Genomic DNA, 17870 nt, shown 5'->3' on the forward strand with positions numbered 1-17870 from the left:
ATGATTTAAAAAATATATTTATTCAATTAAAAATTTTGTTATCGGACACTTAAATACAACCTTCTTTATTAATATTGCAATATATATATATATATATATAATTAAAAATATTTTTCTTTGCTATACAAATATTGCAATACACTTTAAAAAGTATACTTAAGTTTTAGTGAAAAAAAATAATAATACATATCTTTAAACAATAGGCTGCTACTACTACCATGTGAAGTCTTAGTTGCATTTAATTTCCTAGAATGCAAAATGAAAATAAGACAAAGGCTTGAACCCATAAATCCAAGTGCACTTAGTGAATTAATCAGTTCTGGCCTGGCCAGTTCACACTGGCCTGAGAAATCCTGCTTAAACAAACCCTGCACAGTTCTTTGAATTGTCCATTATTAGTCCAAATAAAGCAAAAATGGCCACGTACCTGAGTTTGGCAGTCTTCTCTGTACTCTCATAGTTAAAGAGGAAGTTGATTTCATGGACACCCTCTTGGTCAGGCCCCCTGAGCCACAGTGGGATCTGTAACGCCTCCCCAGGTCCCAGCACACCTCGTGATAAGGGAATCTCCGTCACCACCAACTGATCACCGCTGGTGACCCCGAACGCTGCTGGTGACACGAGCGACACAGTCGCCACTGATGGGGGCATGGCCACAGTCTTGTATGCGGAACAGTGCTCTGCTGCTGTGGGGGTCACTGGGGTGAGGTCAGAGGTGGCACTGCCGAACGTGAAGAACTCTGGGTGTGTGGACCCCACCCGAAGACCAGTGAGAGGGACTGCACTCACATTTACAAACTCCACCCACGCTTTTCGGATCTCACCACACAATAAACCAGTGGGGAAGTTAATGAAAAACACCTAGGTGGAAAAGGAAAGAGAACAGTAATTACATGGTTTATCTAACAGAAGTTTGACTATTGGCATAAAATCTGGCGCACATGTAGCTTACTCTTGCAAAGAACCGCCACTTAACCCTGCCAGGGGCAGGAAGAAAAAAAATCATTTAGGGCTAAAATAGAATAAAACAGAAATAAAATAAAATAAACTGCTTACAATATGAATTTCTGTTAATGATGTGTTACTAATTTCAGTGTTACTGAAGGCAAAGTGCTGCAAAATGTTTAATGCAAAATAATAATAAAAAAATGATAAAATATTAGTATTTTGTAAGGAAAAATGACTGTGTTTAACTTCATAATGGATTCTACTGCTTTTTCATGGTGATATAATAATAAAAAATCGATCTTAAAATGAATCTGGACTGACTTTGTTAAAACCTTTTCAAGAGTGTTAGCAGAATAGAAAAATGCCTCTCATGACTAGAATATCAGTCTAACTGAATCTTTCACAAGATGATACATGAGATGATGCATATAAAACCATTCTGATTTTGACTTAGTCAAGCCAAGAAAATCTAATGTTTGAAAGGAATTGGGTCTGGGCCTGAAAGGGTTAAACAGAGAGCAAAGCCACAGTTAATCACAGTAAAAACCATAATTAATCATTTTTTGTTACATGTATGAAATCGACATTATCACAACAATCGAGTGCAAAGTGCAAACTTATTCACATAAGAGCATAGATCTCAGTCAAAGTCTTTCAGTCCAAAATCAGTAATTACTGATTATTTCACAGACATAACTAAAGCACAAAGCTTGAGGACTTTGTACACCATCTTTTTCAAAAGAGATTCAATGACTTGAAATAAAAACTTAAATCCACTTCCTCAGAAGACCTTACGTGGGCACCCTGAATCTTAGAAGCATTGGAACATATGATTTTTGCCAGCTTGACTGTCTTTTTTTGTGATCTTTCTGTAAAAAGATTTAATTTTGGGACTTCAACAAGTTAACCAAAATCTTCATTATAATACCAAAATTTTTGAGTCAAATGAATCATTGAATCAGAATTTGATTAAGATAAAGGAATAGTTCTCCCAAAAGCAAAAATTTGCTGAAAATTTACTCACCTCAGGTTATCTAAGATATAGATTGGTTTGTTTCTTCATCTGAATAGATTTGGAGAAATGTAGCATTACATCACTTGCTCATCAATGGATCCTCAGTGAATGGGTGCCGTCAGAATGAGAGTCCAAACAGCTGACAAAAACATCACAATAATCCACAAGATTCCAGTGCATCAATTAATTTCTTGTAAAGTGAAAAGCTGCGTGTTTTAATAAACAAATCCATCATTAAGATGTTCTTAACTTTATACTGTTGCTTCTGGCTAAACTATGAGTCCATAATCCATATTAAAACTTCCTCCAGTAAAAAAAAAATCCATCCTCTGTTGTCCTCTCACATCAAAATCCACCGACATATGTGTTTAGAACTGTTTTGGGCTGTTTTTGCTAGTAAACTGTGCTTAGTTTGTGCATATTTCTCTCCTGATTCAGATGAGATGACTTGTTCACCGAAGAAAGCTATATTATAGATAGAGGACTATCTATGCTTCTTTAGCCAGAAGCAAAGATTTGAAGCTAAAAATGATGGATATGATTTTCACTTCACAAGTTGTTAATTGATGGACTGGAGTCATGTGCATTACTTGTGGATTATTGTGATGTTTTTATCAGCTGTTTGAACTCTCATTCTGACGGCACCCATTCACTGCAGAGGATCCGTTGGTGAGCAAGTGATGTAATGCTAAATTTATCCAAATGTGTTGTGATGAAGAAAAACTCATCTACATCTTGGATGGCCTGAGGGTGAATTTTGACTTAGTCAAGCCAAGAAAATCTAATGTTTGAAAGGAATTGGGTCTGGGCCTGAAAGGGTTAAACAGAGAGCAAAGCCACAGTTAATCACAGTAAAAACCATAATTAATCATTTTTTGTTACATGTATGAAATCGACATTATCACAACAATCGAGTGCAAAGTGCAAACTTATTCACATAAGAGCATAGATCTCAGTCAAAGTCTTTCAGTCCAAAATCAGTAATTACTGATTATTTCACAGACATAACTAAAGCACAAAGCTTGAGGACTTTGTACACCATCTTTTTCAAAAGAGATTCAATGACTTGAAATAAAAACTTAAATCCACTTCCTCAGAAGACCTTACGTGGGCACCCTGAATCTTAGAAGCATTGGAACATATGATTTTTGCCAGCTTGACTGTCTTTTTTTGTGATCTTTCTGTAAAAAGATTTAATTTTGGGACTTCAACAAGTTAACCAAAATCTTCATTATAATACCAAAATTTTTGAGTCAAATGAATCATTGAATCAGAATTTGATTAAGATAAAGGAATAGTTCTCCCAAAAGCAAAAATTTGCTGAAAATTTACTCACCTCAGGTTATCTAAGATATAGATTGGTTTGTTTCTTCATCTGAATAGATTTGGAGAAATGTAGCATTACATCACTTGCTCATCAATGGATCCTCAGTGAATGGGTGCCGTCAGAATGAGAGTCCAAACAGCTGACAAAAACATCACAATAATCCACAAGATTCCAGTGCATCAATTAATTTCTTGTAAAGTGAAAAGCTGCGTGTTTTAATAAACAAATCCATCATTAAGATGTTCTTAACTTTATACTGTTGCTTCTGGCTAAACTATGAGTCCATAATCCATATTAAAACTTCCTCCAGTAAAAAAAAAATCCATCCTCTGTTGTCCTCTCACATCAAAATCCACCGACATATGTGTTTAGAACTGTTTTGGGCTGTTTTTGCTAGTAAACTGTGCTTAGTTTGTGCATATTTCTCTCCTGATTCAGATGAGATGACTTGTTCACCGAAGAAAGCTATATTATAGATAGAGGACTATCTATGCTTCTTTAGCCAGAAGCAAAGATTTGAAGCTAAAAATGATGGATATGATTTTCACTTCACAAGTTGTTAATTGATGGACTGGAGTCATGTGCATTACTTGTGGATTATTGTGATGTTTTTATCAGCTGTTTGAACTCTCATTCTGACGGCACCCATTCACTGCAGAGGATCCGTTGGTGAGCAAGTGATGTAATGCTAAATTTATCCAAATGTGTTGTGATGAAGAAAAACTCATCTACATCTTGGATGGCCTGAGGGTGATACATTTTCAGTAAATTTTCAATTTTGGATAAACTATTTCTACAAGTGATACAGATATTTTGAACAGATTCAAAAAAAAAAAAAATTAACATGCTCTTACTTGATTTTTGCAGACATTTAAAACAGACGCTAATAAATTATTTAAATAAAAATTATTTAAATCACTGCAATATTCACAATATATAGCTTCATTTTATATATCCCCACCAAATTCATTCTGAATATATAGTGAATATTCAATTAATCACTCAGGCCTTGCAGTGCAATATGAGCACAGTAAATCATTAAACTGTCTCAGTTTAACTGTGACGAGTGCTTTTATACTAGATCTGCTCTCAGTTCTCAGGACCATTCTAGCTCCTGTAGTTTATTAAAGCACAAAATCAAAGTTTGACCCCCTCAAACACACCTCCAGTAAGGGCATAGGTGGAGTGATAATGGGGTCCAGGCGGCGGTCTGGTCCATATCTGACAGAAGTCTTTTCTTCTTTGGTCATATTGAGTCTGGGTCCCTGGATCTCCAGATTCTGCTGTCCACGAACACACATCAGATCCTCGGCCAGCGAGCCTGCAACACAAACCAGTCACATCTACAGTTAGTGTTACATCAGATAAATAACTTTAACTGTTGGTCTCAGAGTTTACAAAACATCAAAGAATGAGTGTTTGTGATGCACCTTCACTGTTGCCCACTTCTCCAGTGCCCAGGTTGTACACCACACCAAGAACATGCAACTCTCCGGTCTTATGAGGAAGCAACTTCAAACGGGCCTGAGAAAGTGAGAGAGAGAGACAGCCCAGAACAAACACAAGAACAAAAAGTCCATTCAGGTAAAGCAATGGGGAAAAAGAGAAATTAGAAGAGGAGAGATAAGAGAAAAAGGTGCACGAACCACTTTGGTCTCCTCTGGACTTATGGTGAACTCTGGAATGACTTGTGTATCAATGATGTCATTGAGGGCCGTGGTCTGGAATAGATTCAAATCAAACTGATGAGAAACTCAAAGCTGGGCACCTCAGGCATGAAGAGCCGAGAGACAATTAACAGCCTTACTTCTTTCTCATTGCTGATGGTTTCTCCGGTTGCGCCGCCCTGAGGGTTAGAGAAGTCTTTCAGAGTAAACTTCCACAGCAGAGACAGAGCCGACAAAGCCAAAGGAACCTTCAGGGGGTTACGGAAAACCACCTCCACAATGATGGGCTCTGTGATGCAAAAACAAGAAAGAAGCCAATGTATTAACAGCAAACGACATGATGGGAAACAGGAACAATACATGACTCAGATCTGAGGATGTACCGGTTGAGCTGGTACAGTAAAACTACGAAAGGCTCAATAAAACCTGAAGTATCAATAGTCATTATGTCACATAAAAATATACATTTAAATACACATACATGCATGGGATTGTGTGACTATTATTATTTGTTTATTTATAAGATCATGTTCTGTAATTGTTGTTAACAACTGATGAACAAAAACAGCAATCTGATCATATGTAGTTTAGGCCTAAATTATGGCATTCAAATATACATTACCATATACAGGTGCATCTCAATAAATTAGAATGTCGTGGAAAAGTTCATTTATTTCAGTAATTCAACTCAAATTGTGAAACTCGTGTATTAAATAAATTCAATGCACACAGACTGAAGTAGTTTAAGTCTTTGGTTCTTTTAATTGTGATGATTTTGGCTCACATTTAACAAAAACCCACCAACTCACTATCTCAACAAATTAGAATACTCCATAAGACCAATAAAAAAAACATTTTTAGTGAATTGTTGACCTTCTGGAAAGTATGTTCATTTACTGCATATGTACTCAATACTTGGTAGGGGCTCCATTTGCTTTAATTACTGCCTCAATTCAGCGTGGCATGGAGGTGATCAGTTTGTGGCACTACTGAGGTGGTATGGAAGCCCAGGTTTCTTTGACAGTGGCCTTCAGCTCATCTGCATATTTTGGTCTCTTGTTTCTCATTTTCCTCTTGACAATACCCCATAGATTCTCTATGGGGTTCAGGTCTGGTGAGTTTGCTGGCCAGTCAAGCACACCAACACCATGGTCATTAAACTACTTCGGTCTGTGTGCATTGAATTTATTTAATACACGAGTTTCACAATTTGAGTTGAATTACTGAAATAAATGAACTTTTCCACGACATTCTAATTTATTGAGATGCACCTGTACATTACAGTGAAAACATTAATATCAGGGCTGCACGATTTGGGAAATAAATCTAATTGCAATTTTTATTTTTGGTTAAAATTGCAATTTGTGATTTAAAATGCAATTTATAAAATAAATTAACAGTAACAATATATATATTATATACGTGTGTGTGTGTGTATATATATATACACACACACACACATATATAAAGAACACCATATGACTAAAAATAATAATTATGATTATTAATATATGCTAAATAAAAATATTAAACAAAATAAGAAATATTACTCTTGTAATAGCACTTTCATTATTAAAATAGAGTATTTAAGCATAAATCAAACAATATAATAATTAGAAAATAATAATAATAACAATAATAATTTTATTTTACAGAAAAACTGCAAGGTTACCTGTTAACATGCAGGCAGCATATAACTATACATCATTAGAAAGGTACCCAATTACACACAAAAACTCTTGAATCATTTTGTTTCTAAATAGTATGCTTTATTTGATGTGCTATGCTGCTGAAATATTTGCTAATGAGGAATACAAAGAAGTAGGAAGATGGCAGCATCACTAAAGGGTGTTTGCAGGTTCATCCTGTTCCTCTTTACTCTTCCCCTCTCGCTGTGGGGTGTCGACAGGTGAATATCCAGCCATTATGATAACTAATTCATTTCTATGATCAATACTAGTCTTACTTGCACCACTACACATACCACTGATGAGGCTGCAAGAGAATTCAACCAGGTCAAATACAGGTTGCTCATGAAATAAAGAGGAAAGCAAATGGTGAATAATTCATCTCAGTCTAATTAAATATACAACTAATAAACCAAAAATGCAGCCCCGCAAGACATCAAATGCAATAAGGAAGACACTAAAGCACATCAAAACCTCCACAGAATTCAAGCGTTTGTGTCAATGGAGCAGTCAAGGCAGTATAGATGTCTTCAAATAAAAAACTGGAAGACCAGATATAAAGCACAAATAAAATTGCTTAAAAAGCAGTTGACGCACGAGGGAAAACGTACCCTCCACTATGGCGAGGGGGTATCTGAGGTTGTCCGTCTGACTGTTCAGGCAGCATTGGGAGGGCTGGAAGGTGATGGGCACCGTCCCTCTATTCGCCACTGAGACGACCCGCTCCTCCAACTCCCTCCACAGCTGGGAAAGATCCCGGTCAAACTCCTGCTCCAAAGTGACATGAGTTGCGGCTTGTTTCTCGCCTGTGGAAATCAAGTAAGAGATTACAAAATGCAACTGGTACTGTACATGCCAGTCAGTCTGATCAGTAATCCCATACAGATGAGACAAAATAACATGGGCATAAATATCAAAATTTAAGTTCAAATGGGAATAGAAGGTAAATTTGTGACACTGATCTTTTGACACCTTGCACAGGTCATATGTTCTGCTTTCACTGAAGCTCAAGACTCTCTCTGGATCATTCCCAATAAAGCACATGATCATTGGGTTTCCCTCATAGACTGTATAAAAACATGGACGTAGTGTCCGATGTCTCCCGTAGGTTTCTGAAGAGCATTTTTGAAGCCCAAAGTGGGCAGAGCCGGCCATCTTGGCAGAGCGTCACTCCTGGATAATCTAAAATGGGCAAAGAGGCGGGACGTGGGTGGAGCTGGTTGCTGAAACCACGCCCACCTAGCTCGCCAGTGGTGACAGCAGCAGCAATCCACCTGTCACTCAAGTGGCCACGCCCTTAATTATGCAGAACCTTAAGGTTTAATATAATTTAAACGGATGAGATTTAAAAATTTAAAAAATCACCCTCTCACAGTTGTCATGAAGGGCAAAATTAGCTATATAGACCAAAACCACTTTTTATACCAGGCTGTAAACATTTTTTCTGCTGTAAAGTTGGGCATTTTAACATGGGGGGTCTATGGGATTGACTCCCTTTTGGAGCCAGTCTCTAGCGGCCAGTCGATGAATTGCAGTTTAAGTCACTTCCGTGTTGGTTTCAAAAGAAAGACCGGAAGGTTGCCGCTTGGTTTCCCTTCACACATTTCTTCTCTCCTTACAAATATGATTGACAAATCATGGAAGCGTAAAGGGAATATTATGGAAATCAAGAATAAATAAACTCAAGAGAGTTGACTTATGTCCAATCAGGCGGTGTCTCAGAGGATATTTGGGATTCAGAGCCTAAGGCAAGTGGCGCATTGGAAGAGACAACAGGTTCATACATTCATCATTCAACACACACCGCTAAAGCCTCCCTCCCTTTCAGTGTGAGATCCAGGCAAAGACTTTAATTTAAAAAATTTTCACACCTCCTCAGGCCTGTTCTCTTCACTACATCGTTTACTCACCATTTTTTTCAACACACATCTGAGTTCCATGATATTCCTGAAATGAGTGTCTTTTTGTTTGCTTCTCTTTAATTGAAGTGAAGCTCGTTGCAGATATGGAATGTGGTAGTCCATGTCCTTTCTCTCAATTTAAATGTAATTTATTCTGTCATGTAAGGACTGCACTGCTCCTCTTTTTTGAGTCTCATTTGAAGTTCTCACAGGAAATTACTTTTTTTATCTGAGAACATAAATGGTACTGTGTTCATCTTCATTTCACTGTGGGCATGATGGGAGAAAGGTCATCGCAACTGAATGTGGATGTCAAAATATGTCATTTGTAACACTAGTGCTGTGCTATGTTTATTTGTGTGCAGGAACAGTCAATTATGTCATGTTCAGTTCACTTTATAAGGCAATATGCTTGCTTTTTGTATGAATAACTAAAATTACAGTCTGTTTCCCATAAAAATGCTTGGTATATTCTGTTGAAAGGTTTAGGGTTGGTAAGATTTTTTAAATATTTTTTAAAGTATTCTCTTATGCCCACCAAAGGTGCATTAATTTGATCAAAAATACAGTAAAATAGTAATATTGTGAAATATTATTACAATTTAAAATAACTTTTTTATCATATATTTTAAAATATAATTTATTTCTGTGATGCAAAGTAGGCTTGCCGCGATAGATGGTGCTGACGGTGATACCGGTGTTAAGCCGCAACATGTCACTTGCCCACCGCGGCACCGACCCCCACCGTCGTTTTGATTTTTTATAGTAATAAAAATCATTTAGTTCAGTAAAAGAACAGACACAACAATTAAAAACTGAACGCGGCTGCTCAATGCAGCGTGCCGAACGACAGTTGCATCACAGATCAGATTTCATTTCTCCAGTGAGGAGAGTGAGTCGAGCTGACTGACAAGAAGAGTGGGGTGAGACAGACAAGACGATCGCGGATGATTTAGTTTCGAAACGAGACGCAAAAGCGCCTGTTTGGCAATATTTTGGACGCCCCCACGGTGATACCGGTGTTGTCACACGTCGATTAACCGGTGGGAAAATTTCCTCACCGTCACAACCCTAATGCAAAGCTGAATTTTCAGCATCATTACTCCAGTCTTCAGTGTCACATGATCCTTCAGAAATCATACGAATATGCTGATTTGCTGCTCAAGAAAGAATGCTGAAATCAGTTGTGCTGCTGAATATTTTTGTGTAAACTGTTATGCTTTTTTTCAGGATTCGATGAATAGAAAGTTCAAAATAACAGCATTTATTTGAAATAAATGAAAATGAAACATAAAATGTCTTTACAGCAAAATGTAATTTTTTTTAAAATTAATTTTAAAAAGTATGGACAACTTTTATGGCATTTTTTGGATGATTTTGCCAGCCCTAACCTCTGTTCACTTTCACTGTATGCATGAGAGCAGCATGAACATTTCTCTAAATATCTCCTTTTGTGTTCATAACATGAGGGTGACTAAACGACTTTTATTTTTTCATCATCTTCATGTGCACTATCACTTTCTTGTGCACATGAATGTGTGAGACAGACGGAGGCTGCTTACCTTCGGCGAGTCTGCGTTCATGGCCGAAGAACACGCGTGTTTGTGAGCTGTGCAGGCAGGGCAGAGGCAGCTGCGGGAGGGAGCCGTCACCGCTCAACTGACTCATGCTCTGATGGCAAAAAGTCAAAGTGTCAAGATCAACATCACTTGAAGAAATGGCTCTTCTTTTCACCTACAAGTTGTACTCAGGCATCCACTGAGTACCATCCCTTCTATTAATGCCTTCTGATTGGCCAACAAAGCTCATGTGATCACGCAGTGCTTCTGCACATTAAATATATGCCCCTAAATGATTAGAACTATGAGTAAAAAGATAACTACAGTGATTTTTCTAACTAAGCTTAAATAAACAATCTATAGAAATATCTATATCTATAAAATCAGAAAAAAAATGGCAAAAGCACAAAAAAAACTAAAATTAAAATCAAAAGTGAAAATAATTCAAAACAATTACAAATAAATATAAAGAATTCAATAGTATGCAAATAACACTAAAATAACACGGCAATTACACTGTAAATAACCACATTTGGAAGTATCATTTCAATTCTGAATCATGGAAATGTGTTTTACAGAAAGTGTCTATAGATAGCTGAGAATGATCATATATTGTATCGATGAACTGCACAAAGAGCTATGCCGTCTATGATACGCGACACTGATATTTTACACAACTGTTTCTGGAGTGGTAGAACGGCACCATAAAACTCCCATTAAGAAACAAAACAAAGAAGAACGTTGTCATTTCCTCTTATTATGTATTCAGGCCGGGTGCTTGAAGGTGATGGAGTTCTGTGGACCAGAACCACCCAAGGCCAGAGTGTTGATGAAACAGACTCAACCAAACAATGACGAAAGAGCAGTCTCATGCAGAGACACAGACAGTTAAACTCAGGGCTAAAGTCTGATTGTAGTGGGAAAAAAACTGGGTCAGTGGCCTGAATGTGACACTACCAGAGTCTAGCTGCTTTCTGAGAGCGAAATAAGATGAAATGCAGGTTCAGTGTGATTAAAAATATGATTACTATTTGATTAAATAGCAAAAATCCCAATGTGGTGTAACCATCAAGTAAAAAGTAAAAACAGTAATAATATAAAAAGTAATATTTTCCTTACATGCCATTCAAAAGTGTGGGGTAGGTAAGATTTTTAATGTGTTTTGAAAGAGGTTTCTTTTTCTCACCAAGGCTGCATTTATTTAATCAAATATACAGTAATACTCTAATATTGTGAAATGTTATTACAATTTAAACTAAATACTATTATATTCTACTTGAATATAATTTTAAAATGTAATTTATTCCTGTGATGGCAAAGCTGAATTTTCAGCATCATTACTCCAGTCTTCAGTGTCACATGATCCTTCAGAAATCATTTTAATATGCTGATTTGCTGCTCAAGAAACATTTCTTAATATTACCAATGTTGAAATCAGTTGTGCTGCTTAATATTTCTGTGGAAACTTGATTATTGTTTTTTTTTCAGGAATCTTTAATGAATAGAAAGTTCAGAAGAACAGCATTTACTTTAAAAAGTTTGAGGTCAGTATATATATATATATATATATATATATAAAAATACTGACCCCAAACTTTTGAACAGTAGTGTATATTCCAAGTTAAAAAAGTATTTAGTACAAATATCATGAATTAATCATTCAGAAATATCAATGGTTGCACTACATGACTTTGATTTGCTAGACAAAAACTTTTCAAATATTTATAATATTTTAACAAAACCGCCATCTTTCAATGAGACTTTTCTTGTACCATTCTAACATTTTAACAATGAATTGTGAAGAGTTTATTATAAAAAGCAAATATGATTTTAAATTTTAAAGTCAATTTTGATTGCATCTTTACTAAAGGCCCGTTCACACAAGGCAGATAACTATAATGTTTTAATAACTGCTCTAATTCTATAAAAATAGGGAAGTTCACACCACAACTCTAACGATAACGACACAAAAGAACTATAACATTGATATCCAGCTGATGAATGATAAAAACATTGGCCGGAGCTCAAACATTTAAAGTGAACATTAAACATAACTGCAGCGCTCTCTTAATAAACAGAACGTTATCGTCTGTTGGTATGGACACTACTATAGTCATTGGTCTTGGTGTGAATGAGCCTTAAGTCATAAGTAATGGGATTCCGGTGTGAGTTGCTAACCTTATACACATAGAGGTATTCCCTGAGGAAAGCAGCCTGCTGTACAGCCGACTGTTTGCTGTCGTTGATGAGAATGTGCCGGAAGGCGGCCACTGCGTTCTCTGGCTGCCGCAGCGTGAAGGACTGCCGACCGATGGTGAAGTTGATGTGATCTTCAGCCAGTGTCCAACCTTTACCTTTATACACCTGCAAAGCCTGGCTGTAGCACCTCAACGCATGTCTCTTCTGTAACAGAGAGAGAGAGGGACAGTGTGAACTGACCGACATGTTCAAAGAATGTGCTTCACTTCATGTTACTGCGACGCTCAACAGATTCACAGCTGTTAAAGAAGCATCAGCATCCAGGTGAAAATTGACAGCCTGACCTCATCTGACTCCGTAAACACAGTCGCTTTTTTCTGATCACTTCAGAGCAGATGGTGTTTCAGACAATCAATCTACATCATTTCCAGCAGGATTTCAGTATTTGATGCTCAGTGATTCAATGTAATGCTGACAAAGGCAGATGTGTACATTTTAGCAAAGTGTGTTTCTTGCAGCTGCCATCATACCTGTCCAGCTTTGCTGAAACGATGACCAGCCAGTATCATGTGGAAGGCAAACTTCCTCATCATGGGGCTGCGCATATTAATGAAGCAGTGAGCCGCCTGCTCCAACAGGAGTGCACTCCGCAGATCAGAGTCCTGTCAGAGAGGGAAAGAGGCAGTGAAGTGAACTGGGTTTGGCTGAACCGTGTAGCATGACAAGAACGGCCTAGCCAACAGCGAGTTCGAAGCAGGAACACCTGTTTGAAATGACACGCTCACCTCACTGGTCATCTTGATCAGAAGTGTGGCAGCATCGGAGAATTTGGCCTGACTCTTCAAAATCTCAGCACTTAAAAGACAACACCGCTCGGCCAATAGCATGTTTCTGTGACACAGACACCAAAAACAAAGTCTTATACACATTATACGCATGCAGCAGGTTTCCAACAAAATCTGAATGATCTTTCCTTCAAGTACTTAAGCATTTAAGCAACATAAACTGATGTCTGGCCTAAAAACAGAAGCAACAACTCAAATTCATTTTATTTATTTGAAGTACTACTAAAAGCAATTTTTTTTTCTTTAAAGCAACAAAAAGTAATATATGGCCTAAAAAATGAACCAAGAATAATTTTTTATAATAATTAATAATTAATATTTATATAATAATAATAATATAATAAAAAAAGTGGAGGCAAAAATGAAAACTGATTGATTGATTTAATAATAAAACATTAAAACACTGAAGAAATTTCTAAAAGCCACAAAGTGATGTACGGTCTAAAAAAAAAAGGAAGCAAATGAAATCAAAATTTGAACTGAAAATGCTTTATTCATTTATTTTATTTAAATAAATAAAAATAAAACACTAAACTAATTTCTAAAAGCACATGAAGCAATGTCTGGCCTAAAAAAGTAAGAAAGAACTCAAATTAATTAATTTTATTTAGTTATTTTATAACAATAAACTAAGCTCATTTTTAAAAGTCACATAAAATTATATCAAAGAACTAAAAAAATAAAATAAAAATAAAACAGGAAGAAAAAACAAACAATTTTACTGAAGCAATAATTCAAATGGTTAGTTACTCAATGAATTACAATTCTTGAAATAAAGCTAAACTAAAATGATAACTTAATTTTAAATATAATATTTGCTTAATTTTGTTTTTAAATTTTACATTTAAAATACTAAAAACATTCAAATATGTTACCAAATAGTATATAAATGGGTAAGACGGGTGGGTAAGAAAACAATCAATGAAGCAGTAACATTCTACAAAACCAAATGCAAGCGAATGCTTGTTCTTACTTGCACACGTCTCTGTAGGTCTGAATAGCCGTGTCCATATAGTGTGCTGGGTACGGCCTGGGTGCCCCGCTCTGCAGAAAGGCAGCGACAGCAGCCATCTCCTTTAGAGACAGAGACAGCAGACAGCCAGTCTGAGACGAGTTCAGAGAGTACTACTCTGATCATCCACAAATGATGGATGCGGAGCTAATTTCCAACAGCAGCTGCGCTATGACTGTGGTGTGCGTCTCACCAGCGCTCCTGCAGCATACAGCATGGCCTGGTCAGAGAGGAAGTCCTTCTTGGCAGTGTGGTAGCAGTTGTAGGCCAGCTCATAGTGCTGAACGAGGAAGCAGAGGTCGGCCATCTTCCTGATCTGAAGCTCTGGAGCCTCTGAGGGATATCTGATATAACAGAGGTCAAGAGACAGATAAGATGTAGAAAAGAACAACAAAATCTATTTTATTTGTACTTCAAGTCACTTACAGCAGCCCTGCGGTGTTCTTTAGTTCAGCAATACTCTTCTCTGGGACCTTCCCTCCACCAAACAACTTCTTAGTGGCGGAGAAAAGAGATCGGCTCAGGCCTTTTCTTGAGACAAGCTAGAATGAGAGATAAAGAAAGATGAAGAAAATGATAGAAAAGAGAAGCTCCAAAGCTGTGTTGGAAATATATATATAAAATATGTTTGCATTACTGTCAAAAGTTAAGGAAATTAATATTAATAGACCCTTGACTCTTGGGTAATTTAAGCCTATTAGGTGAGGTTTATTTTGAAAATATAAAAACTGCATTATTATGTATGAATGCAGTGAAGAATAAAAAAATAAAAAGGAAAACAGTGAATAAATCTACAACAAAACAAAAGAGGAATGAACTAATACTATACAGCCAATAAGAATTAATCATAAAGTTATGTATATAAGGAGGTAAACATAAAAATAATAAGATATTGGAGCCAATATTAAATAAAACATGACTGTCTGAGAGATTCTAATGTATAAGAAGTTATGGAATAAATATCATGTACTGTACAATTTAAATAACACAGATGTTGTTTAGCTTGTCTATTGTTTATTTTTTATTTGTTTGCTCGGTTTACTTACATGGAGCTTCTATATTTCTCTAATATTTTGAATGAATAACACAGCAACTGCGCGTCTCGTGGGCTAGACTAACAAAACATTCAACTACAACGTCACTTGCATCATCACCGGATCTCGTGCTCCACTGATGACGCACCCTGACGCACATCTAACATTTGATTGTACTATTTTTGCATTCAAATGCAAATGTTTATTTTAAATTCGACTAATATTCATTCTTAACTCACAATCTCCTCATCACAGGCAGGCACAGCACTCATGTTCGTGTTTGTGTGTGCTGTCTGCGTCACTCATAGTACGTGCCTATATCGTGCACTATATCGAACATTTTTTATATCGTTATCGAAGAAGGTGTACCGTCGATAAATATCGATACCGTTTTATCGCTCAGGCCTAACTAATACTACTATATTTTTAAGAAATTTATATTTTTATTCAGCAAGTATGCATTAAACTGTAGAGACGTATAATTTGTAATGTTAAAAAAGATGAATGTTCTATTTCTAATAAATGTTTTTTTTTTAACTTTCTATTCATGAAAGAATCCTGAAAATGCAACCATTTTCAACATTGATAATAAGAATAAATGTTTCTTGAGCAGCAAATCAGCATAATTAGACTGATTTCTGAAGGATCATGTGACACTGAAGATGATGCTGAAAATTCAGCTCCGCATCACAGAAATAAATTACATTTTAAAATATATTAAAATAGAAAAAAGTTATTTTAAATTGTAATCATATTTCAAACGATTATTTTAAAGGGGTCTTATGCTTTTTCACTTTTTCAAATTTAGTTAGTCTGTAATGTTGCTGTTTGAGCATAAAAAAAAGTTACATGTTACATCTGCAAAGTTACATGTTACAAGTTACATCTGCAAAGTTACAAAGCTCAAAGTCCACTTCAAAAGGAGATATTTTATTTAACAGAAATCACTTTTCAAAAACTACAACAAACGACTCGTTTGGACTACAACGCATATTTTCCGGGATTTGTGATATCACAAATATCGACGAATGGGACGAGACCCAAACTTGTCATTATCTCCAAATTTAAAATATACAACTACCAGGAAAAGAGAAGAAAAGAGAGTCAATCAATACAGAGACTTGAGATGAATTAGATGTAATATATAGTTGGAGTGTGTTTATGTACCTGGTCGTTTAGCTGCCGTATGTTCTTCTCGATGTGTGGCAGTAATCCTCTGAAGGTAAACTCCTGGATAAACTGCCGGATGTGGTCGTGGTCATTCAGGGTCAGGCAGGTTCCTCGAGGGGTCGGGCTGGTGTGAGAGGTCCCGCTGGCCTGTTTTTGAGGTCTCGTCTCATCCACATTGTTTACAGACTGACTGGCATCGTTGCCAGGGTAACCAGCATCAGTGGGGTGGTCCAGCTGCAGAGGATGAGTCTCTGAGACGCCGTCTGCAAACACGAGAGGAACATCTAATTAACATTAGACAATCATTTCTCATCAATATGAGGCTTATAACCAAAATCCGATAATGGGGTTCAACTAAGCCAGACTAACCTTTAATGGATGGATCAAGACCGTCTTCCTCTGCACCAATGTTGTTTTCAACCGCATTACTCACTGCAGATTCTTCATATAGCTCCTATAAAACACCGCCAGGGATGAGGAACATTTAATTTGGCTGATCAAATTCAATTTTTCAAAGTCAAAGGAATCTAACATAGTCATACAACTGAGTGATTCCATAAGGCCAATACATGTTGGAGGAAACTAATAATTATTATTCTTTCATGTCATCAGATAAGTCTCTAACTTCAATAATGTAAAAACAATTAACACAGCAATCAAAACCTATTTTAGTTTTACAAAATAATTAATCACATTCACTGTAAAATAAATATGACATGCAATTGTTACCTTAAAAACATTAATGCACTTATGTTGATTCAGCGATATTAAATGTTTTTTTACTTGAGTAAAACCAGCTAACTTATATGCTACTATTTTTACATTAACAGTTTTTCAGAGTTGTTTTGTGATAACTTTGTTAAAATATTGACTGAAAAAAAAACATGGGAGGACATTTTGGGAAAATATATATATATATATATTATAGCAGCTTTACATTATAACCTTTGTGAGTTGACAAAAAGATCATTATCATAAAAAAGTAAAATGAAAATAAAAGAATAAGAAATAAGAGGGGAAAAAAAAGAAAATACAAAAATAAAAACTATATGTTTACCTGCATTTCATGTGACCATTAAACAATGTCAGAGAGCCGTGAACATTCAAACAATTAAATTATTATATTATTGAATTATTAACATATTCACAACATTTAAATATTAAAACCTCAGGGGGTACTTTAAGTAAATATTTGAGCTTAAATGGGATCAGCTGACAAAAGTTTGAGAATGCCTGTATTAGAGTAATATTTCATAATATTTGGTAAATTAATTTTAATTTGACTGACCACGGTGGAAGAACACTGTAAAAATCTATATTATTGTTATAATAATATAATATAATATAATATAATAATAAAACAATTTTTCCACCATGGTCCATAAACTTAAAGGGGTCATATGATGCGATTTAAAATTTTTCCTTTCTCTTTGAAGTGTTACAAGCTCTTGGTGCATAAAGAAGATCTGTAAAATTGCAAAGACTAAAGTCTCAAATCCAAAGAG

At 36.0% G+C, this 17870-nt stretch overlaps 1 protein-coding gene across 5 annotated transcripts in view; it reads right to left on the bottom strand.

Moving 5' to 3' along the window:
• The window catches only part of trappc8 (trafficking protein particle complex subunit 8), a 57769-nt gene that overhangs the window by 24804 nt on the left and 15095 nt on the right, over nt 1-17870 (bottom strand). For 4 of the 5 annotated variants that reach the window (XM_016517494.1, XM_016517477.1, XM_016517467.1 and 1 more), the window contains 15 exons: nt 16735-16819; nt 16363-16649; nt 14588-14703; nt 14355-14505; nt 14123-14223; nt 13090-13195; nt 12835-12966; nt 12284-12508; nt 10109-10217; nt 7257-7451; nt 5098-5246; nt 4937-5011; nt 4721-4814; nt 4454-4611; nt 428-861 (listed from right to left, as the gene is read on the bottom strand). In XM_016517494.1, the coding sequence (XP_016372980.1) occupies nt 428-861; nt 4454-4611; nt 4721-4814; nt 4937-5011; nt 5098-5246; nt 7257-7451; nt 10109-10217; nt 12284-12508; nt 12835-12966; nt 13090-13195; nt 14123-14223; nt 14355-14505; nt 14588-14703; nt 16363-16649; nt 16735-16819 (2417 nt within the window). The remainder of the gene's footprint in view (nt 1-427; nt 862-4453; nt 4612-4720; nt 4815-4936; nt 5012-5097; nt 5247-7256; nt 7452-10108; nt 10218-12283; nt 12509-12834; nt 12967-13089; nt 13196-14122; nt 14224-14354; nt 14506-14587; nt 14704-16362; nt 16650-16734; nt 16820-17870) is intronic. The other variant, XM_016517486.1, reaches the window with a different exon arrangement.

The sequence above is a fragment of the Sinocyclocheilus rhinocerous genome, unplaced genomic scaffold (assembly GCF_001515625.1).
Source record: "Sinocyclocheilus rhinocerous isolate Xijiao unplaced genomic scaffold, SAMN03320098_v1.1 scaffold4389, whole genome shotgun sequence".
In the NCBI taxonomy this organism is placed as follows: Eukaryota; Metazoa; Chordata; class Actinopteri; order Cypriniformes; family Cyprinidae; genus Sinocyclocheilus; species Sinocyclocheilus rhinocerous.